General features: G+C 43.2%; 1 protein-coding gene across 1 annotated transcript in view; it reads right to left on the reverse strand.

The window, feature by feature from the left end:
• Nucleotides 1-23248, reverse strand: part of LRIG1 (leucine rich repeats and immunoglobulin like domains 1) — a 178585-nt gene that overhangs the window by 80450 nt on the left and 74887 nt on the right. The window contains exon 3 of the mRNA XM_053295529.1: nucleotides 18318-18392. Within this exon, the coding sequence (XP_053151504.1) occupies nucleotides 18318-18392 (75 nt within the window). The remainder of the gene's footprint in view (nucleotides 1-18317; nucleotides 18393-23248) is intronic.

Here is a 23248-nt window from a genome sequence, read left to right on the forward strand (position 1 = left end):
GCTCTTGGATCCAGGCCTCACCATGGTATCTCAGATGGAGGTTATGCCCAAGAGCATTTTCTATCAGCTTCGGCTGATTCGACAGCTGCATCCATTCCTTGAAGAGAACAATCTCAAAACAGTAGTGCATCAGCTGGTAACCTCCAGGCTCGACTATTGCAATGCACTCTAAATGGGGCTGCCTTTGTACGTAGTTCGGAAACTTCAGTTAGTTCAAAATGCAGCAGCCATATTGGTCTCTGGAGTAACCCAGAGAGACCATATTATGCTTGTCTTAAAACAGGTGCACTGGCTGCCGATATGTTTCCGGGCGAAATACAAAGTGCTGGTACCTTTAAAGCTCCAAACGGCTTGGGTCCGGGCTACCTTAGAGAGCGCCTTCTTCGGTATGATCTCCATCACTCGCTGTCATCTGGAGAGGTCTGTCTCCAGTTACCACTGGTATGTCTGGTGGCGACTCGGAACCGGGCCTTTTCTGTAGCTGCTCCTGGTCTAGGGAATGCACTCCCGGCAGATATCCACAGTTTAGGCTCGCTGTCAGCCTTTAAGAGAGTCCTAAAAACTTATTTGTTTGGCCTGGTCTTCCAAGGCTTGTAAAGTGTTGGGTTTTTTCCAAAGTATTTTAATTGGCTTTAAATGGTTTTGTTTTTATATTGTTTTTAGCACTGTGTTTTGAATTGTGTGTTTTTATGTCTTTTTAAAAGTTGTTGAACACTGCCCAGAGCCTCTAGATGGGGCGGTTTATAAATGTAAACAACAACAACCACCTACTTATTTGAAATAAAACAAAACCAGTAACTCACTTTGAACCTTGGTTACAGATTGCCGTTTATTTTAAGAAAGGAGATTAGAATAAATGACCTGGAGAGGAGGACTGGGCCATACCTGCTTACCCTGCCTCCAATGTCATTATGTCTAGCACAATACCTTAAAGGAACACCATACCAACATGCCTCTATTTTCCCACTTACCTGGCTTAGAAGCCATTATGAAATTCACTGGCGGGACCTCCTCCATAGAGAAGGAAAAATAATCACCTGTTTAATGAGCAAGTCCCTGCTGTTATGAGGAGATTAAGCAGTTAGAGCACATTGAAGTGCGTCTGGCTACATCATCATCTTGACCAAGAGTTGCTGCTGCTTTTTAAAAAAACTATTTACTGTATTTTTGTAATGTATTTGTATACTGTACTTTTAGTGTTTATATCTTTAAACTTATTGTACACTGCTAGGAGTATTTATATAGAAAATATATAAATTTAATTTACCCTTTGTTGAACTGTGTCACAAGTTGCACTTCTCAGATGCACTAAAGTGTGCCAGACTGCTGTAAACCAGCAGACAGATGAATACTGTTGTTGTGTAAACCTATCTCTATCTATACTTTGATATGATACACCAGTATTGAACCATATGGCTGTGGACAGGAAGAAACCAGTCAAGCATAATCATCATCATCAACAGAGAGTACATGATTTTTGTTTTATTTTGTTCTGTTTCTTGAAAGATTGGCCATGGAAATCAAGGCCTCCAACTACAAATGGAATTATCTTTGCCCAGGGCAATCTGAAATAACATGGAACTGCTAGTTAATTCCTATCTCCAATATGCTAAGTGACAAATAATACCTTTCATTGTAATCCAATAGTTATTTACATTTGAAAAACTACGGAGGCTATGAGTAAGTTGCAGAGGAACTCTCTTTGTAGTCCTTTGTCCTACTTAATATTTATATTAAATTAGACAATCTTCTGGCAGGTAGAAATACAACTCTGTGTTCTTACAAGCCAAGCATGAGCCTGTTTTGCAATCAGATATTACAAGTTGCAAACCACCACCCTAATATCAGTCCTTCACTTGGAACAAATACTTCCTTATGCAAAGTGTTCACAAAACCATGTTGTGCAATGACAGACACACAAAACCTAGGAGGATTACTGATACTGTATTTTTCATTCCCAGAGACAATGATGCTCAGAATGGGTAACAGAACCTTAGTCTAGAACAGATTCATCTGTCAGACCTCAGAAAGGCCCAGTGAGGGTTTAGGTGAGGACCCAGAGAAGACTAGCAGTAATCAGGTTGGGCAGAATTAGAGGTCCCACGCAGCAGCAGAAGGCAGTATGGAGTCAAGGTCAGGCCAATGATCAAGTTCCAAAATGCAGAAGTCCAAGAGAAGGCAAGGCAAGCCAAGGGGACTGTGTGGCCACTCTAGTGATGACTTCCCCAGACTAAAGAACCAAGTCTGAAGCAATTGTTATACAGGACCACGCAGGCCCCGCCTGATTCCCCAGATCAGTGGTATGGCTGAGCTAAAGAGCAGCAGCATCCGCATCCTCTCTGGCTATCATCCAAGTGGGACTGCAACTTAGCAAAGATCAGCAAATAACTCCCTCTCTTGAGATCTGTCCCAGTGCTTTGAGGGTAAGACACTTAGATCTGGCCATGGAAGACTGTGATTTAAGACATCACACTGTGGCGCCTTCTAGAAGCTTTCATATGAACTCTTTGTTGAGGTGTTTTTTGATTATTATTTTTTGCCTGGAAACTTTAGGGTAGGGCTGTGTTTTTGAGGCTGGATTACCTCTAAGTACACTCAAGAGTCTTATTTCACAGAATTGTATTATATACTTCTTTTCCAGGAAATGGCGCTCCCAAAGTAATTCATAATGTAAGGTAAGTACAATTCTTAACTTGGTGGTCATATGTGTCTGGCTACAAATACAAGGGAAATACAAGAGCCAGCGTGGTGTAGTGGTTGGAGTGCTGGACTAGGACCGGGGAGATCCGAGTTCAAATCCCCATTCAGCCATGAAACTAGCTGGGTGACTCTGGGCCAGTCACTTCTCTCTCAGCCCAACCTATTTCACAGGGTTGTTGTGAAAGAGAAACTCAAGTATGTAGTACACCGCTCTGGGCTCCTTGGAGGAAGAGAGGGATATAAATGTAAAATAATAATAATAATAATATACAAAGGAATTTTTGATGGCTTCTCTCAAAATCTTATTTTGGAAACTTGCCCAAATCTCAGAATTGTTTGAAGAAGTTTTAATATTCACAGGGGTGAATGTATTGGCTATTTTATTATTTCATGTATGCTCTAATAGATTACCTGCCCCAAACTGTTGGAATTGGGCAGGCTTAACATCTAAATAAATACTGCATTGCCAACACGTAATTGGTTGGTGGGTTAAAATGATGCATTGTGATGTCACTGTTGACATAGAAACCGTGCACCCACACAAGGGGAAAATGCCATTAGCCAGGATAACAGTATGGACATCTGAGAGAGCAGGCAACATCTTGAGTCCGGCTGGGTCAACAAAAGCTGCTCGACTGAAAGAGGACTCTGTACAGCCCTGGGTAAGGTTGTTAAAGTGAAGCTGGTTCCAGTTATGTCTCACAGCTCCAATAACACAACCCATTATCCTGAGAACTCACCCCAGACTGGCAGAGGCCTATCAGAACAGACCAAAAGTGCTCCCGTTGTACATGATAATATGAACCAGACAAACAACCAATCTATGGATCAACTGTCAGTATCAATAACAAAGTTGTCTTTAGACTCAGATAAAGACAATGGCTCCGATTCAGCAACTGATGACTTGACAGACAAACAAAATGGTTCTGGCGACTCCTTCTCAGAAGGGCAAACATCAGCTTCACCAGCCAATGGTGAACAATTAACTGACTCTGAAGTGATAGTGGGCAATCAGAATTCTGACAACAGTCAAGTAAATAAAGAGCTCCAGGCTATTCTCCAATGGATGGTGGCTTCCCATCTCAATGTGCCCAACCTGACGTTCATCAATGAGAATGACAATGAACTGTCTAAGCTTCCATTGTTGGCTGAGAAAGCAGGCAAGAAGGCATATACAGTGGGAGATATTCTTCAGGAGGTAAAAAGGTACTTTGTACAACAACAAATTGACACAGCTGTGGGCAACGTATCCTCATGTGGACTGCTAGACTGGCTGCTTGCTAACCTGTAAGAACCAAGCCTTCCTCACCCCACCCTCAACGAAGCCCAGGTGCCCAAACCATGCTTTACATGAGCAGCAGATACCATCATCACAGCACCACTAAAAGCCATAACACAAGGAACTCAACTTGTTGTTTAAAATGGTAGCCGGGCAAGATCAATAAAAACTTAAAAAGTAAGACGGAGAGTCTGATTATTTATTATACTTTTTCTACAGCACCCAGTACACAAAGGGCTACATTACCCAGGTTGCAACTGAGAGAAGCCGATTCATATAGTATAGCTGCTGTAATGAGAACTATGGACACTGAGCCCCCCCTTGGCTTGTCTCAAAAAGCATTCTTTTTTGGGAGCTTTTTAAAGAAATAAGGGAAAAAACAAGTATTCCCCCCCTACAAGGTCCCCCCCCCCAAGAAGCACCAAAGAAAACCCAAATGGGTGAATCCCCTCTTCCCTGACAATCCCTCCTCCTCCCCCCAAACAAAACAAAAACTTTAAGAAAGATGGGCAGAACTGTGATTGGCAAAGCTCATGGAGGCAGGAGAGGTGTTTTTGGTCTCTCCTTTAACTGGAAATCGTCCTTCCAAGCACGTTCAAAAGCATAATTACTTGCTGAAGAGGACAGGATTGGTACCTTTCTCTGAGTTCCAAATTGAATCAGGACCAGAGGAAGCTATAAATTTCATGTTCCTTGGCCATCATTACCTGAGCTGTATTAATCACATTTCCTGAGATTAAAAGTCATTATCAGTAATTTAAAATTTTTATATACTGCTGTTCAACAACAACAAAAGCTGGAGACTCAGTTCACATTTTCTGAATTTGTCATCTTAGTACTGGTTGTGAAACTGTGTTTTGCAAAATGGACAGGCTTTGACAGGTGCATAAAGGCATAAAACAAGATAGGTTTAACATAAGCTAATGGTGCAGTGGGGAAGTAACTTGCATAGGGAGCAAGAGGTTGCTGGTTCGAATCCCTGCTGGTATGTTTCCCAGAATATGGGAAACACCTATTTCGGGCAGCACCAATATAGGAAGATGCTGAAAGGCATCTCATACTGAGTGGGAGAACCCCTCCCGTATTCTACCAAAGAAAACCACATGGCTCTGTGGTCACTAGGATTCAACACTGACTTGATGGCACAACTTTACCAAGGTGAAACAAATATGCAGAGAAGAGCTGGTGATACAAGTTACAAATAGATGGAAAACCCACCTTTGATCAAAGACTCATACCAAACACCCGATTTGCTCATGAACTTTTAATCACCGTCTCTAGACTTCTCCTACACAACCATGAGGTTACATTAATAAAGCCAAGGAGTTCAATTACTCAGGAAAAGACATGTGATCCCATACTGGAAAACCTAGTATCTCACTGAGTAGATTCATACAATATGTGCATGTAATGATTTATTTAAAATATTTATATTTTACTCCTCCAGTACAATATTGCTTGGGGCAGCTCACAGACGATAAAACTAACAAAGCAATATAGAATCAACATTCAGTTAAAGACAAAACCCCATTAAAATCAGATTTACAGATTAAAAACCTACCAGAAATGCCTCTCTTAAAAAATGTGTTTTTAAAGTGATTTTAAAAAACTCTAAGAGAGGGAACATGGTAAAACTCATATGAGAGGGCATTCCAAAGCTGGGGATGCAACCAAAAAGGTATAATCTCCAGTCCCCATCAACTGAATCTCAGTCAATGGCAGGGCTGCGAGTAGGGCCTGAGATGTAGAATGGAGAGCCCCAGCAGGTTCATATAGGCAGATGCAGTCTGACAGATACTTACTTACTCAATACTTGCATTCCTCATATACTTTTAACATCAGCTGCTGAAGAACCCCTCTGGGTCTGCATGTCTCCACTTGATTCTATAGTCACCCAGTCACATATGTACATACCACCAAGTGATGGTATGCGTGTCTGAACCAACCCATTGTGCAGTGTGGTCATTTTCTGGACTGCTGAATAGGTCATACAGCAAAAAATGCAGCTTTTGTAAAGCACTGTACTAAAATCTACAGTATGTAGGTTATGTTAGACCAACATAAAAAGTTACTGAAATAATTGACCACATTTAAAAACCAACCATTTAGGAAAGTGAGGATGTAGAGATGTGACCGAACATTTTCGGCACCTTCTTAGCAAGGCATTGGATTGATTTGGGCAGCTGCATCTTAAACGTTTTTGCGGTGGGCAAGCAGTAGCTTGGGGAATTTTGAAGGAATTCAATCTGTTTAGCCTAGAGAAAAAGAAGATTATTTCAAGTCTGCTGACATGATCCTTGGAGGTGGAGGAGGAGGCAGATGGAAAGGAGAAGAAACCAAGGAATGGTTTTAAATTTTGATGTTAATGGTCCTACTAGCCTTCTTTCAACTTTGAGCCCTTCTCTGAATTCTTTCCCATCTGGCACATACTCCACACAAAAGAACAAGTATGTAGCTTGGGGGTACTCCTGGATCCAAAACTCTCTCTGGTTTCTCCTGGAAGTGGCCAGGAGTGCTTTTTTAATCCGTTTCAGCTGATACATCAGCAACACCCATTTCTGGAGGAAAATGATCTTAAAACAGTGGTGCATATGCTAGTAACCTCCAGGCTTGACTACTGTAACACATTCTACATGGGGCTGCCTTTGTACGTAGTCCTAGAAACTACAAATAGTACAGAATGTGGCAGCTAGACTGTTCTCTGGGACAATCCAAAAGGGACCATAAAGCACTGGTTTTAAAAGAACTGCACTGGCTGCCAATATGTTTCTGAGCGAAATACAAAGTGCTGGTTATTATCTATAAAGCCCTCAAAGGCTTGGGTCCAGGGTACTTAAGAGAACACCTTCTTTGTCATGAACCCTGCTGCCTATTAAGATAATTCAGGGAGAGCCAGTTACATTTGCCACTGGCTCATCTGGTGGTGATTTGGGACTGGGCCTTCTCTGTGGCTGCCCCAAAGCTTTGGAACGCACTCCCTGTTGAAATAGAAGCTTCACCATCTCTGATTCTTTTTAAAAAGACCCTTAAGACACACCTGTGTTCTCAGGCTTTTAAATAAAACTAATTTTAAATTGTTTAATGTTTTTCCTGTGAAAGTGTTTTCTCTTTATTCTTTATTAATAAAGAAATAATATTATTTATTATTTGTATCTGTTGTAATTTGGATTATGTGCACTGCATAGAGCTACATATATCAGGCAGTATATAAATATGATAAAGAAAGGAAGAAAAATCCTCTCTCTTCCCCCATACAACAGATACTCCTGTAGATAGTCCCAAAGCTCTGTTTAAAAAACCTTGGTATAAGAGAAAGCTGCACATCCATGTATTCTGAAATAACAGTGGTAGAACAGATAGTTTACCTTCCATTATTAGACTTCTCTGTTTAATAACAATTTAATGTGAATTCATCTCCACACTAATGAGTCTGCAAAACTGAGTGATGTTTTACAAGAGAGATTTATGCTCTGTTTGGCGGCCTATTGATCTTACTCTGGCACTAAATACACTGTAGAGCACTGCTGTGTCCTTTATGAATTAGTTAATCCTATTTTCCACTCTTTTGCTCCAAACAAAAAACAACAAACAAAAAAACCCCAAACCCCCTACCTTCAGCCCTGCTTCTGACTTCCTCATCCTTGCTGTCTATTCTTAGCAGTGCCATAATGCTGAAGGGGCTCCAGAACACAGATTCCAGTCAGCAGGCTGCTGGGTGTTCTGGGTCACAATCCCCTTTGAGTTTAGAAGATACAGTAGAAGGTGTCTCTGGTTATTTCAACTAGCTCATTTCTCCACTCTTCCCACAGTACAAAAGCTTTGAGACCCAAGGCCAATTTGATTGTGCCTCCTGGTTTTTCACACCATAAAGTATGAAAAGAAGACTTGGAGATGCGCCAAGAAGTCACAGTTCCCTGGTGCATGGCTACTGGAACCTACAAACATGAGTCTCTGTAGCACAGTGCTCATATATGTAAACAAAGCAAGCATTTATGTCACAAGACGCATGAACGAGCCCAAAGAAGAGGTAAAGTGATATAAATGAATTAGGTAAGCACCTCTCTAGACAACCCCTTTCCCCCCATGTTGATCTGTTATATCATTCCTTGGAACCGAGGGTGGCGGAATATTAACAATGATTTAACAAACGTAATATGTTCATCTCTATTCCCTGCCCCGCCCCCGCCCCCCGAAAAATCTGGTCAAGAACTTTTGCAATTTGAAAGTTGGCAGCTTTTTAAAACAACTCACTGATCTAACTGTAATTTCACCTAATCATGCCATGGGATAAATGCACCAACAGATATCCTCACTACATAAAGCACAAGACTGAATAGTAAAGTGCAACTGTCACAAGGCAGGCCAGTGAGGAGTTAGATAAAACCTCAACAGTTTGCATATCTGTTAAGTTGCTGAAGAAATTTCTGTAAATTTCCTCTAAGCACAATGATCACTCACAATATAAATTAACTGCCTAACAAGGAAGCAAAGGGCGAAAGACTGACATAAGTGTAAAGATGCTTAGAAGACACAAGGGTGAATTATTTTATTACTCAAATTGCTGCCTCGCTCTTACATCTTGGGACCCAAACTACTGTGTTCTACTATTGTTTGACATGTACAGTGTGCACACCAGTCTTCTATTGAAATGGGCACACTGGTCTTTAACTCTCCTTTTAGCAGATCCTATTTCCACTCATATGCTGCAAAGAGAAAAATGGTAGGAGAGGGTAACCCAGGACCTGTGGTCATCTGGGGCAGTGGGAGTCCTCCTGGACCCAGCAGTTCCAAACCTGGATAGCCCAGACCCAATACCCAGGTTAGAAGTGAAGTGGAACAAAAATGGAGCCAATTCTACCATTTGTTTTGGACATCTGCAGCACTGGAACATTTTAACTGTTCCCAGGCTGCTGGTGGCCCTTTTAACCATAGGGTTGGATGGAAAGCCAGGGAGAGGGGAGCTGCTGCTGTACTAAGGGATGCCTCTCCACTACCCGTGCATTGCATTGTGGGATAACGGTGGACCCAGTGTGGATTTTTCTTCCCTGCTGCAGCATGTGGCAGTCTCATCATGTGGAGGCTGGGGAAAAAAATCTAACTGGGTCATCTGGACGGCACAGGGTAGGAACGAGTCCCCTCCACCCCCAGCCCAGCCCCATATGGTCATGTGAACAGGCTCACAGTGTTCTTTAGATGGATTTGTGATCATATCAAGTGGTTCTAATAGTCCTGGAAAAGCTAAAAAATGAGGAGAGTGAAGGGCAAAAAACTGAGAACAGTGAGGGGCACTATCTTGATATATATCAGCCATGCAAGAAGCTCATGCTAGAACTAAATCACCCTTCAGAGCACTGGCACTAACATCCAGCGTGGTGTAGTGGTTAGAGTGCTGGACTAGGACCGGGGAGACCCGAGTTCAAATCCCCATTCAGCCATAAAACTAGCTGGGTGACTCTGGGCCAGTCACTTCTCTCTCAGCCTAACCTACGTCACAGGGTTGTTGTGAAAGAGAAACTCAAGTATGTAGTACACCGCTCTGGGCTCCTTGGAGGAAGAGCGGGATATAAATGTAAAATAATAATAATAATAATAATAATAATCCTCAGGCTGTTCCTCATTTTGCAAGTAAGCCATTTTGAATTCTGAGACTGGATGTTGGATTCTGACTGCCATGACTACCATGTTGGAGTCTGACTGCTGGATGTTGGATTCTGACTGCCAATAACGCTGAAACTGCTGTCCCCCATATAAAAGGGATCCTTATACAGAGTCTCTCATAAAAGATGGAGGGAGTTAAGACACTAGATGATGGCAAAACAAAGGCAGCAGAGAGAATTCCAGAGCTACACATTCTCTGAGAACAGCTGTAAATAACTCCCATAAGCTCTATTCTGCAAGACGATGGTTAAATAAATAACTGAGGGTACTATGATAAAAAGTCTTCTTCTGCTGTAACTTTAGAATTAGAATCTGGTTCCTAAATGTTGAAATTCCTCGGGGAGTACAGTGACTGGGTTGCATTAACAGTTATAGCATCTAAATGCATTTTCAGGTCCATCTATGGTTAACTTATATACAAACTGGTTTCTTGTTTTCCCTTAAAATCCTTCCTCCAAACCCTACATATTTGCTTGCATTGGAGATGAACTGCTCTGGCAATCTTTTCAAAAAGAAGAAAAATAAAATTTGCTCGCCAGTGAATAATAATACTGAAATACACTTTTGGCTTAGCTTCAACTAACAATCTATTGTTGCATGACTTATTTGATGCATGTGTTATAATTTTTAAATAACAACAATCTTTTATTCACATAAAACTTGAGTGGCAGGACTGTCAAAATCCCACCCGTGAAAACATTAAGACAGTGTTCAACAACTCTTGGGCTCCAACTCACCATGGCACCCAAAAATTAATCTTGGCACCTGAGCTATGCAACAGACAGATGCAAGCAGAAGGCAGCAAGCAAGGCAAGGCTAGGCTAGGCTACTTCCTCTTCCAGCTTGAGTCTGTCCATCGCCTGGATCAAGCAGGCAGTGGCGGCAGCAGTGAGGAGGCCAGGATGAGAGGGAACAGGTGCTGAGTCTGGGTGGGACACAGGCAAGACAGACAGCCTCAGCTAGCAGTTTTTGCTGCTACTACCTGTTGCACTTCACCTGAGACACACTGAAGTGAGACCAGGCAGAGGCATGTGAGGTTCCTGAGCAGCGGATTCTGACATGAGACGTGCCTGGTGCCGCCTGCTGGAGCTTCCTTGTTCTCCCCTATCTCAGGCAGGAAGCCCAACTCAGTCCTCAGCCAGGGAAGGGACTGCCCGTCTGGGACAAGGGCGACCCCCTTCCTCCTTTCCATTGAGCCCTGCCTGCTTTCTTGCCCCTTCTCTTTCTTCCTCAGCACTTACACTTCAGGAAACTATTGTGTAGCGTGCTGGCAGAGAGAAAGATGCTGTGGTGTGAGGGGGAAAGAGGTGGAGGAGTGAGATATTAATGCAGTGACTTGGGGAAGAAATATTTCTTGTCCCCAATGCTGCATTCCCTTTTTGCCTCAGAGGAACACCCTGCCATTTTCACTCGGGTTGTATGACTAGAAAAGGATGAGGGCTACTTGCCTGTGAAGGAGCATTTGATGACAGGTGAAATACTGGCTTCACCCCACTTCTCATTCATTCAAGAAATGGGGTGGCGGGGAGCTTGCCACCAGTCAAGTCGATTTCGACTCCTGGCAACCCAAGAGCCCTGTGGTTGTCTTTGGTAGAATACAGGAGGGGTTTACCATTGCCCCCTCTTGTGCAGTCTGAGATGAGGCCTTTCAACATCTTCCTATATCACTGCTGCCCAATATAGTACCAGTGCTGATTTGAACCAGCAACCTTCTGCTTGTTAGTCAAGCATTTCCCTGCAGCACCATTAGGTGGCTTGCCATACTCACTACCCTTTTTAAAATTTCTTTAAAAATGAAAAGGGGGTAGAGAAATTGTACACGGGGTTGGTTTTTGTTTCCTTTGGTTGCCTAGATCCATATGTGGTTGGATTCTTACCAGTAATTTCTCACACTGGTGAGAAGTACTCCCCACCCTCCCACCCCCACCATCCAGTCACTCTCTTTCTCTCTTCAACCAGCTTTCCTGGTTATTTATTAGAAACAGAATCAACGCAGCAAGACTGGGCTGACTGCAGATTTGTGTGCAATAACTCTCATTGATGTTTTGACCATAAAGATTAAGCTGTTAAAAAAAGAAAGAAAGAAAGAAATTGTTCACTTATGCACCATAATGGGTGAGCCACAAATCAAGGCTGGAATGAAATCCAGGTAAACTCTGAAGGGTGAAAAAATGAGTCTGGCTCCAAAAATCTATGTGTTCGCTTCTAGATCCAAAGCAAGTCTTTTCAACACCTGCATTAAGATCAAAATTAAGCTCTTGGAACAGTGTGGGGCAGCAGTGGGGGGAATAATCAAGCTGAGATTTTGCATGCTTTTAATTATATATCAAAATTCAGAAAAGACCCTCCTGATTCACAACTGGCAAGTGCAATGGCTGAGAATAAATCAGAATGGTTGCCAAAGGTTGGTCCCCAGCTTACTATTTGCCCCTTGCTAAATACAAGTAGCAATCACCTCTGGGGAACATGAATGACAAATCTGAACTACAACACAGACCAGAGGTGGACAGACTTAAGGCTTCCAGGAGTGTGTGTGTGTGGTGGGGGGTGGTGTGTGTGCCAGAGCCTTGGAAGCTACCACCATGACATAGAAGCTCAAGGAGCAGGAACCAGTCACAAAATGGTGGCTTTGGGAGGCAGAGCCAGCTGCAGAATTGCAGCTTGTACAAAAATTTATGTTGACAGAGCCAGGGATTTTAATATCAAAACCCCTGAATTCCAGGATTTTAGTGTTTATAGGCCTTGGACAATACAGAGGCTTCTTGCTGCTGGCCAGCCACAGCAAGCTACACACCTCTATTCTCTTCTGATCCTGAAGAAACCAGCGAGGCCTGAAACATAGTGAGCTATGGTATAGCCCACTAAGCTAAATCAGTCCCAAACCCTGGAGGTTTGCAGTTTAACTCAGAGCACCTGACACTCTACAATCACAATGGCGGAAAAGGTGGTTTCATGACCTTCCATTCAGTGACATTAAAGTACCAGGGAAATATAGCAAGAAATATTGGTGCCAATATTAGGTCCCTGTGGTTACTTGTCCACCATGTTGGAAACCATGCCTTGTAGGTAAGAACATCAGATGCCAACACTCTCCCAGAAGCCACAGCACCAGTACTGGTATAATGGACATCTCCATAGGTAATCGGAGTGAAAGGGTACATGAACGCAAGGAGGATGGTTGGTTTCTTCATCTAGTTTTATCTAAGTTATCCAACTAGTTTTATCTGTTTCTCTTGTAGAACAGACAAGAGGAGTGTGCTACCCACCCACTGTCGATGGCATGTGGGGGAAGGAAGATCAGAGAAAAATGTTCAAATTAACAAATCTTTAAGTATCTGAATCTGACTTTGTTTTGTTTGAAATATGAACTAATTCCTTGCCAAATGAAGGAGAGAAGTGCCACAGCTGCCCATTTTAACCTTAGTTAGGGAGCTCCACAGCATTCCATGTTTTAGCACCGTCTTGATGGAAAAATAGGAATGCAACCCAATTTGTTTTGCTCCCTTATACACTCAGTGTACTATAAATAGAAAAAACAAGCATACATGTCAAGGTCACCTCGAATTGCTCCAAGTGCACATCTTTTCATTGTCTGTAAGAACCAACCACAAGCAGGCCATCCCAGGATTAGAGAGTTGTCTCGGGACTAAAGCTAATACTGTAGTGACAGCTAATTTAATGGCAGAAAGATAAGCAACAATGCCAACAATCGCACCCTGATGCAATTATCTTATTAAGAGCTTTCCCTCTTTAATAACAGTGTTCACTTACACTTATCTATTGATTTTGTTTTACAGAAAGTATATTAACACAGTAAACATACACACACACCCATACTAATTTTAAGAGTAAAATAATAATTAAAGCTAACAAGAGTCAATACATCATAGAACAAAAACAAATGATGACTGTTCACATGGAAGCAGTGTGGCAACAATACTTGATAGAGTTCATTCCCTAGCAAGGTGGACGGGGCTATGCACCTGCTCACACAGTCGTTTCTACAGAGTGTATACAAACCCAGGACTGAATTGTGCCATTTTGTATGCTTAGTGTGTGACCAGCCCATTAGTCCAAGATCCTGAGCAATGTTTTAGAGAGTGAACTGTCAACCACCACAAATGGGAACTATATATTCTGTCACCGGGGATGGTTAATGTACATGAGGTGCCACTGGAAGAGTGCAATTGTTGGCATTCTTTAAGTCCAAGGATGACAACACTAATGGTTCTCTGAGAAGGGGAAAATACACTTCCCACTGAGACAACTCAACCTCTCAACCTCACACATCTGGATACATGTTTTGAGCTCTCTCAAATATTACTGGCCTCTGAGCTTCTTTGGAATAATGCATTAAGTTGAGTAAAAGTCTGAATCCCTTTTCCATTGGTGACCCCTTTCCCACAGTTCCTATGATGAACAGGACCCCAAGCTCTTGCAGCAGGAAGATATTTTCTTCAAAGAATAGCTAAGGGACTAGGGAGGGCAGGGCAGGGCCCTAATATCTGCTGAATTGCACTGGTTGGAGTTGAACAAGACTCCATACTGTCTCCAACGCTCTTAAACATCTACATGAAACCACTAGGAGAGATCATCCGGAGATTTGGTGCACAGTTTTTATCAATATGCTGATGACACCCAGATTGATTTCTCCCTATATCTTCATCGGGAAATGGCATAACTTTCCTAAATGCCTGCCTGGAAGCGGTAATTGGTTGGATGAGGTCAAGACGGAGGTACTGATTGTGAGGGATCAACCCAAGAGATGGTTTAGATCTGCCTGTTCTGGATGGGGTTACACTCCCACTGAAAGATCAGGTACATAGCTTGGGAGTGCTCCTGGATCCAAAACTCTCTCTTATTTCACAGGCTGAGGCAGTGGCCAGAGATGATTTTTATCAGCTTCAGCTGATACGTCAGCTATGCCCATTTCTCGAGGTAAGTGACTTTAACACAGTATTACAGATCCTACTAATCTCCAGATTTGACTACTGTAATGGACTCTATGTGGGGCTGCCTTTGTATGTAGTCCACAAACTACAACTGATTCAGAATGCAACAAATATCAGAAAAGAATCCAAATACTAAATATTAATGTGTTAATGTGATATTAGTAATAAAACTATGTGATTGAAAATTAGATATAATTAATCAAGATCAATAAAATATATCCATACATCAGGTCAATCTTATAATTTTGCCAATATCAAGTCCGCCTTATAATTTTGCCAAACACATTTCAACTGCACTGAGTCTTCTTCAGTGGCAATTATTAGTAAAATTCTCACTTTCACTTATAAAATCTCAAGTCCCATCATGGGGATTAAACTGGCACTAAGCTGAAGGGAGAAGCTAGTGCACCAGGGGGCAAGGAGGGTGCTTATGGTCTGGTGTGCACCAGGACGGCAAGGAGGTACGCTGCTGTCCTGCGGGACCATTTTTTAACACAGCGCCGGAGGAAAAAACATGGCGGTAGAGTAGATCAACCTTCCTGGTCCTTAGAGCTATCCCCCACTTCGATCCGGCTGAACCGCCAGATTTTCAAACAGTTCAGAGGTCCATAAAAGGGCCTCCAAACCGGTTTGTTCACATCCCTACCCAAGGAGACCATATAACATCAATCTTTAAATAACTGCATTGGCTGCCAAAATGTTTCTGAGTGAAATACCAAGTGCTGGTTATTATCTATAAGGCCCTGAATGGCTTAGGTCCAGGGTACTTAAGAAAGCATCTCCTTTGTCATGAACCCTGCCACCTATTAAGATAATCTGTGGAGGTCCAGTTATGGTTGCTGCTGGCTCATCTGGTAGCAACTCAGGGGTGGGCCTTCTTTGTGGCTGCCCCAGGGCTTTGGAATGCGCTCCCTGTCAAAGTAAGAGTTTTTCCATCTCTGATTGCTTTTTAAAAGACCCTTAAGACACACTCATTCACTCAGGCTTTTAATTTAAAATAATTTTATTTTTTTACTCTGTGAAATTTTAAATTTTTATTGTGTTGTTTTTAATCATATTTATTCTGTGAAAGTATTTTGTTTGTTTTATTTTATATTGTTGTTTTGGAATATGTACAGCACCTAGATATAGATATATCAGCAGTATATAAATATGATAAATAAATTAGAAACAGGCCTACAATTTTTTCTGTAATGGCCAGGTCTAAGGAGGGCTTCTCAAGCAATGGTCTTACAAAAGGATGCTTCAAGACAAATTGCACCTTGCCCTCCCCCAGAGACATAGCCAGTCTCCACCAGCCAAGCTGGTCAGCCCTCCTCTAGCCTCCTTCAAGTAGCCAGAAAGGGCAAGGATCAAAGGGGCACATGGTCAGCTGCAGACTTCCAAGCAACCTATCCACAGTCTAAGGCTTAATAAACCTAAAACTATCCAATACAACAGAATAAGCAGGGATCACAGACACATCAACAGGACTGGCTCTCAAAGTGTAAATCACAGAATGGGTAAAACTGCTACTACACTATCCCTCTCTCTCTCTCTCTCTCTCTCTCTCTCTCTCTCTATATATATATATATATATATATATATAAAGACTTAGAAACATGTCACAGTGGGCCACTGATGTCACAGTGGGCCACCTCCTTTAGGACCTAGGTTCAAAAAGCCCTTAACCACTCAGAACAGAACAGCTGCAGTGGATGGCATTGACCTGACACAATGGTGGCGGATTGTGTACCCTATCTCCCTGTTGTATTTGCTGAAAAGGACCATGTTTGTTTTATTTATAACCTGGCTTTATTTCATCATGGAACTCAAAGTGGCATCCCGTGGGGTTTCCAAATAGTCACCCCTCCAGGCCATTACCTGGAGCCAGCATGGTGTAGTGGTTAGAGTGCTGGACTAGGACCAGGGAGACCCAAGTTCAAATCCCCATTCAACCATGATACTTGCTGGATGACTCTGGGCCAGTCACTTCTCTCTCAGCCTAACCTACTTCACAGAGTTGTTGTGAGGAGAAACTTAACTATGTACACTGCTCTGGGCTCCTTGGAAGAAGAGTGGAATATAAAATGTAACAACAACAACAACAACAACCAGACTTAGACCTAGTTCAGCTGGCTCAGAACGCTGCTGCAAGGATACTCGTGGGTGCAAGTCGCTTCACGCGTACTACACCCATCCTGCGTCAGCTTCATTGGCTACCGGTCCACTTCCGGGCTAGATTCAAGGTGCTGGTATTGACCTTTAAAGTCCTACACAGCTTGGTGCCAGGGTACCTGTCGAACCGCATTCGCCCATAACAATCCCCCAGGGCCCTCCGCTCATCATCTCAAGCCCTGCTCATGACCCTGCCACTAACAGAGATCTGGTTGGCGGGGACTAGAGACAGGGCCTTTTTGGTTGTGGCCCCTCAGCTTTGGAATGCCCTCCCTGAAGAGCTTCGCCATGCTCTTTTTAAAAAACATCTCAAAACGCACCTTTTTAAGAAGGCTTTTTAATGCTCCATTATTGTTTTGTTATATCTGGTAGGTTCTTTAGCTTTTTATATTTTTCCCTTTTAATTTGAACCTAATAATTGTGGTTTTTAATCTGACCTTTTTAAAAATTTAGTTAATTTTATTACTTTTATTGTATCTGTGACTATCTTATTGTTGTGAGCCACCCAGAGCAGTCGTGCACTGGAGGGGCAGGGTATAAATATTTATTATTATTATTATTATTATTATTATTATTAATAGGCTGTGGCAGAAAAAGACCAAAATAATCCCAGTGGTAATTGGCGCCCTGGGTGCAGTTCCAAAAGACCTTGAAGAGCACCTCAACACCATAGGGGCCACAGAAATCACCATCAGCCAATTACGAAAAGCAACTTTACTGGGAACAGCCTATATTCTGCGAGATATCTATAACCATTGACAATAAAATTCTGGCATCCCAGGTCCTTGGGAAGGACTCGATGTCTGGATAAAACAAACCAGTCAATAACACCTGTCTGACTGTGTTAACAAGAAATAATAATAATAGCAGCAGCAGCAGCAACCTTTGGTGGTCTCGCTGCTTCACAAAGAGCGGGGGACACCTTGGTAATGGCAGAGAAGCAGACTTTACTGCTCCAGCTTTTGATATCGACTTTAGCTGCCATATGAAGGGAGGGGCAGATGATAGACACCTGGCACAGTCAGACATAGCAATTAGCATATCTTCCCACAGACCCGGCTCCCACGATTGTTCTTGGTCTTTGGGATAAACAGATGGCACTTGGGACAAGCTGAGAGATTGCATCATTTACACAAACAAGTCAGCCTCAATTCTATCACAACCACCAACCTTACACACATGGCATCCCACTTGAAGGTTTCTGGGGGTGTTTCTGTAACTAAAAGCCAGGAAACAGCAACAGGAACAGTGCTGCTCTTCTCCCTTAATGTGAACTTAATATGAGCAACAGCAAGAGAAGAGGGCATGCCCTGAGGGCTTCTCAGAGGCATCTGGTGGGCTACTGTGTGAAACAGAATGCTGGACTGGCCTTGGGCCTGATCCAGCAGGGCTGTTCTTATGCTAACTTTAGGTGAGAAAAAGCCCAGAGCAGAAGGACAGAATTTTCCCTTCAGATCCAGAACTTTCTAGAATATTAGTTAAGAGTTAATTAACTAACTAACATGGAAATACCTGGCACAGATTCCTGAAAACAAAAATATACAAACCGGAAGGCTGAAACCAAGACTTACAGGTAGAGGGCGGTTATGTGGGCTGAAGCTGCTCCCAGGGATGGAATGGCTGTCAGTTCATTGTTATTCAGTCGCCTGGAAGAAAACGAAAATGAATCATTTAAAAACAAGCAACTTAAAAAGTAAAATGCACCAATTTGGCAAGCCACCGATATTGCTTTATGCAAGGATGAAGCTCATTCTCTTTCATCATGAACAACCTGGAGTTCCCAAGCAGTCTGATTATTTGGGGAAATATCTCTGTTCAGTGCTTCCTGTATCTTTGTGACTTTCCAGCCAAGTCTCTGCCAAGAACACTTGTAACAGAAACCCAGCTGCACATTCCATGCCTCCTTTAGTTATTGCTGACACATATTTATGGAACGGCAGCTTGCGCCAGCTCCCCATCAAGGGTGGCTCAACTTCAGATCACGAGAGACATGCAGCTCCCGGAGAGTTCCAAGTGGGGCTCCTGAGCCAGTCTCATGCACACAACCTCCCCCCCTCCTTTGGGGGGATGGGGAACACACAAGTGTTGTAACACTACTGGGTCGTTAATTTCTGGCAGAAGCATACACAATGCCAAGAACTGGTAGGAACATCGGAACATAGGAAGCTGCCATATACGGAGTCAGACCATTGGTCTATCTAGCTCAGTATTGTCTTCGCAGACTGGCAGCAGCTTCTCCAAGGTTGCAGGCAGGAATCTCTCTCAGCCCTATCTTGGAGAAGCCAGGAAAGGAACTTGGAACCTTCTGCTCTTCCCAGAGCGGCTCCATCCCCTGAGGGGAATTTCTTATAGGAACATAGGAAGCGGCCATATACTGAGTCAGACCATTAGTCCATCTAGCTCAGTATTGTCTATGGTATGAGCAGTAGAGACAACCACTGTGGTACCTGGCAGAGGGCTACATCACTGGCAATCAGAACAGCACCACAGGCACATAACTGTTTGCACTCTGTGTTTCTGTCCCACATAAACAAGCAACGTAAACATCATGAGAGGCAGAATCTTCTTATTTAAAGTATTTGAATTTGGCCAGCATATGGCCCTGCTCTCTGTTTTTACAGTTCCATTAATTTCAATGGGAGAGATTTAAGTACATGATTGCCCCTTAAAATAAACAGGACTTAACAACAGGCATGATCCAGCCACACATTTTTAAGTCCTGTTTATTTCAAAGAGAGATTGGAGAACGCATTAAAATAATCAACCGAAACTTCAAAATGCCTCCAGAATAGCTTGAAAGTGTGTGGGGTAATAAATGGTGACATCTCGAAAGCCCAGAGGTGGAAGTGGGGGAGTTGGGGAGTTTTTATGGGGGCAGAGTGACAAAGTTACTCTTTGTTCCATCTTACAACTACGAACATGGGAAGCTGTCTTCTACTAAGCCAGACCATTAGCCTGTCTAGTCTAGCACTGTCTGCTCTGACTGGCAGTGGCTCTCCAAAGTCTCAGGCAGAAGGTTTCCCAGGTACTGGTGCCAGAGATCCTTTCGAATGGAGTTTCTGAGAACAGAACTGGGGACCTTCTGAACTCACTTATGTTTTGGGGAGGAGATATGGGGAAAAACACTTTTTTGTGGGAGCGAGACGTGGGTTATTAGTCTTGGCAGGGGAGATAAATTTTTAAAAATTGCGGATGGGGGGGGGGAGATATGATATTAGGTTTGACAAAACAAAAGATGAAGTGAAAAACCAATGTTCTATGCTTTTCGGCAAAAGAAAGAGGCGTCCAATATTTAAATCATTAAGAAAACAACATTCTGAAAACATTTCAAGTCTTCACATTCTAACAAAGGCAAACTAGGACTAAACAAAAAAAGTGTCCAGCAAATATGCTTAGATATCTGAATATGCAATTCTTTCTAAAGAGGACTTTACTACTCTCCATTGCTCACTATCACACAAAAGGAACATATCCCTCTTAGTGGCACAGTGTTTGAATTCTCTCACTGAGCAGCGAAAGCAGACTGAGTCACATAACAAGTTCACTTGTTGATTTGGAGAGCCCTTGTGCGTATGTTGAATTAGTCAATTAATTACCATAATAATACCAGATGCTTGTCTAGTGGGCTTGAGAACTGCCTAATTTCCTGTCCTTCTCGCCTGCCCTTCACCCGCACACACTAGCAATTAAGAGTAAAATAAATTAGAGCAAAGATTGTTACTTCCTGTCTCAGAATCGGATAGTGCTTCTAATTCTAATAAGGAAATGTATAATTAGATCTTATTTGTATACCCTTTTAAGTTTTCAGAGCAGCATAATTTAAAAGTTTTTTAATTTAATTTTTATGGTTAATGATATCCCAAAACTCAAAGAAAAGGGGCAGGAGAGAAAGAAACACTGGACTTACCGTGAATAGTTCCTTCTACACAGTGTACATCAGTAACAATGGGTTATCATCCTCTACTTGCTCCTGGTAGACAGGTTAGATTCAGGTAGAAGGAACAGGTAACAGAAAGTCGGGCCTCCCGCTCAGCATGCATTGGGAGCAGGATCCCCAGTTCCAGAACTGTCGCAACTCCTCAGCAGAGTGTGCATAGAGAGGTGCAACAGGAGCCAGCAGATAGAAACCGGACTCACCAGTGAACCCGTTGCTTGATCCACGGGTGGGCAGGGTGACCTCCATACACTGTGTAGAAATAAATATTCATAGTTGGTCCAATGTTTCTTTCGCACACAGTGTAGGAGGTCATCAGTCACACTGGAACATGACAAAGTGGTAAAGTGTGGGAGGGAGTAGATCAGGCTGTGACTACCTGCCGTAGCATTGTGTGGCCAAAAGCAGCTTTTACAAAGACAAAGGCATTTATTTTATAAAGCTTGATGAAACGAGAGATGAAAGACCAGGTAGATGTCTTGCAAAACTCATTAAACAGAGCGCGTGCAAAGAAGGTAGCTGTGGTGGATGCACTTAGTGTTGAATAAGCAGTGGTGGAAGTGACAGTGCTTGGTATGCCATGGTGGTGCACACTCAGATCTGGTGTGTGAGGTTGACTTTGGCTACCTTAGAACCCAGGGAGCTAGGGTGAAAGGAGATGGAAGAAGGGAGTCAAACATATGCAATTCCCTGATTTTACGAATACATATGCACAGAGTCCTGCACACATCAAGTTTATGCCACAGTCACTCCTTTGGGTGCCCTTCAGATGGAGATGGAATAACATCCCAGCATGGTGATATATCGAGACAAAGCCATTTATTTTATGGCTGTTGGAGCCTGGCTGTGACTCAACTCCCCATGTGGGGCTGTGGGGGCACGGTGGCAAGATCGCCCCACTCCAAGGCCACTGCGAGGCCCAATAGCAATATGGCAGGCTGCTGCAAATGTTCCTGGACTACCTTTGTGAGGCCATGTGGAGGCAACTTGAGCGATGACTGAGCGAGAGGTCCAGAGGCTTTATCAGAGCCATGTGCAGCCTTGCCAGAGCCTCACAGCAGCAGTGGCATGTCCGAGCGAGACACCCGGAGGCTTTGTCAGAGCCATGTGCAGCCTCACCATAGCTGCATAACAGCAGCCTGACTGCTAGCTGGGTGAGAGGCTGAGCAGCTTCACCAGGGCCACATGGAGCCAGTGCGACTGGTGGAGCAACTGCTAGTGGCAGGTGGAAGGTCTGGTGGTGGAATCTGTGTTGGGCCCAGCATAGCTGGCAGCAGGAGCATAAAGAGCAGCCACCTATTTGCTTGGGGCAGAAGGCTAGAGCAGCAGTGAAGGGGTGGGTTGCTCTGGTTCTCCCCGTCACCTGTGGGAGCCTCGTGTCACTACAAATGGCCTGAATTAGGAACATAGGAAGCTGCCATATACTGAGTCAGACCATTGGTCTATCTAGCTCAGTATTGTCTTCACAGACTGGCAGTGGCTTCTCCAAGGTTGCAGGCAGGAATCTCTTTCAGCCCTATCTTGGAGAGGCCAGGGAGGGAACTTGGAACCTTCTGGTCTTCCCAGAGCGGCTCCATCCCCTGAGGGGAACCTCTTACAGTGCTCACACTTCTAGTCTCCCATTCATATGCAACCAGGGTGGACCCTGCTTAGCTAAGGGATAAGTAATGCTTGTTACCAAAAAACCAGCTCTCCTCTCCTCCAGGTGCTCACTTTGCCTGGTGCCCTTTTACTTAGGTCTAGCCCTCACTCTTGGCTTTGCCTGTTCTACTCTTATGTTTTTGTACCCTGCTGCTGGTGCTGAGGAGAGGCTGAATGATGGCAGCACTTCTTGGAGGCCCTGGCCTAGCAAGGGCCCAGCCTCTCTCCTCAGAGGAGAGTTCTTTGGAGAGGGAACCGGCCTTTCCTCTCTCTGGGAAAGTTCCGTGAGGCAGAGGAAAAAGAAGGTGGAAATTACAGGCAGATCAGATCAGAAATTTAAAAGTTGGTGTTTGTGTTTCTGTTTTTTGTTTTTGTTTTGTGCAGGAAAGAAGAGAGAAAAATAAATAAGACAAAAAATTAAGTCAACCACACTACAGAAATGCAGAGAGGAGGAGAAAACCCGAGGCCACATGGAATGGGAACACGAGTTCCAGTTCATGCATTTAGTTAGGGGCAAGACAGGAAAGGAACTGGGTGGGGATCCCGTTCCCAATGTCTACTGGGAGGGAGGCCAGACTTCCTGTTACCTGATCCTTCTACCTGAATCTAACCTGTCTACCAAGAGCTAGTAGAGGATGATAACCCATTGTTACTGATGACCTCCTACACTTTGTGAGAAAATTGAGGTGTTGTATAAACAAAATGCTAGTCTGTTTTTTCTTGATCTTGTTTAAATTTGATCAAATTCCTCTTAAGCCAGACACACTTTTTAAAAAACCAAATTAAATAACAGAGATAGATTGTATACACAATAGTTTATAACATATTTATCTAGAATAGTTCAAATCTATGAAAAATTATAAGCATCAACCTAGTTTAAGCACTTGTCTGCAGAAAGCACATACAGGAAAAGATTTGATTCCAATT

Source organism: Hemicordylus capensis, chromosome 2, assembly GCF_027244095.1.
Source record: "Hemicordylus capensis ecotype Gifberg chromosome 2, rHemCap1.1.pri, whole genome shotgun sequence".
In the NCBI taxonomy this organism is placed as follows: domain Eukaryota; kingdom Metazoa; phylum Chordata; class Lepidosauria; order Squamata; family Cordylidae; genus Hemicordylus; species Hemicordylus capensis.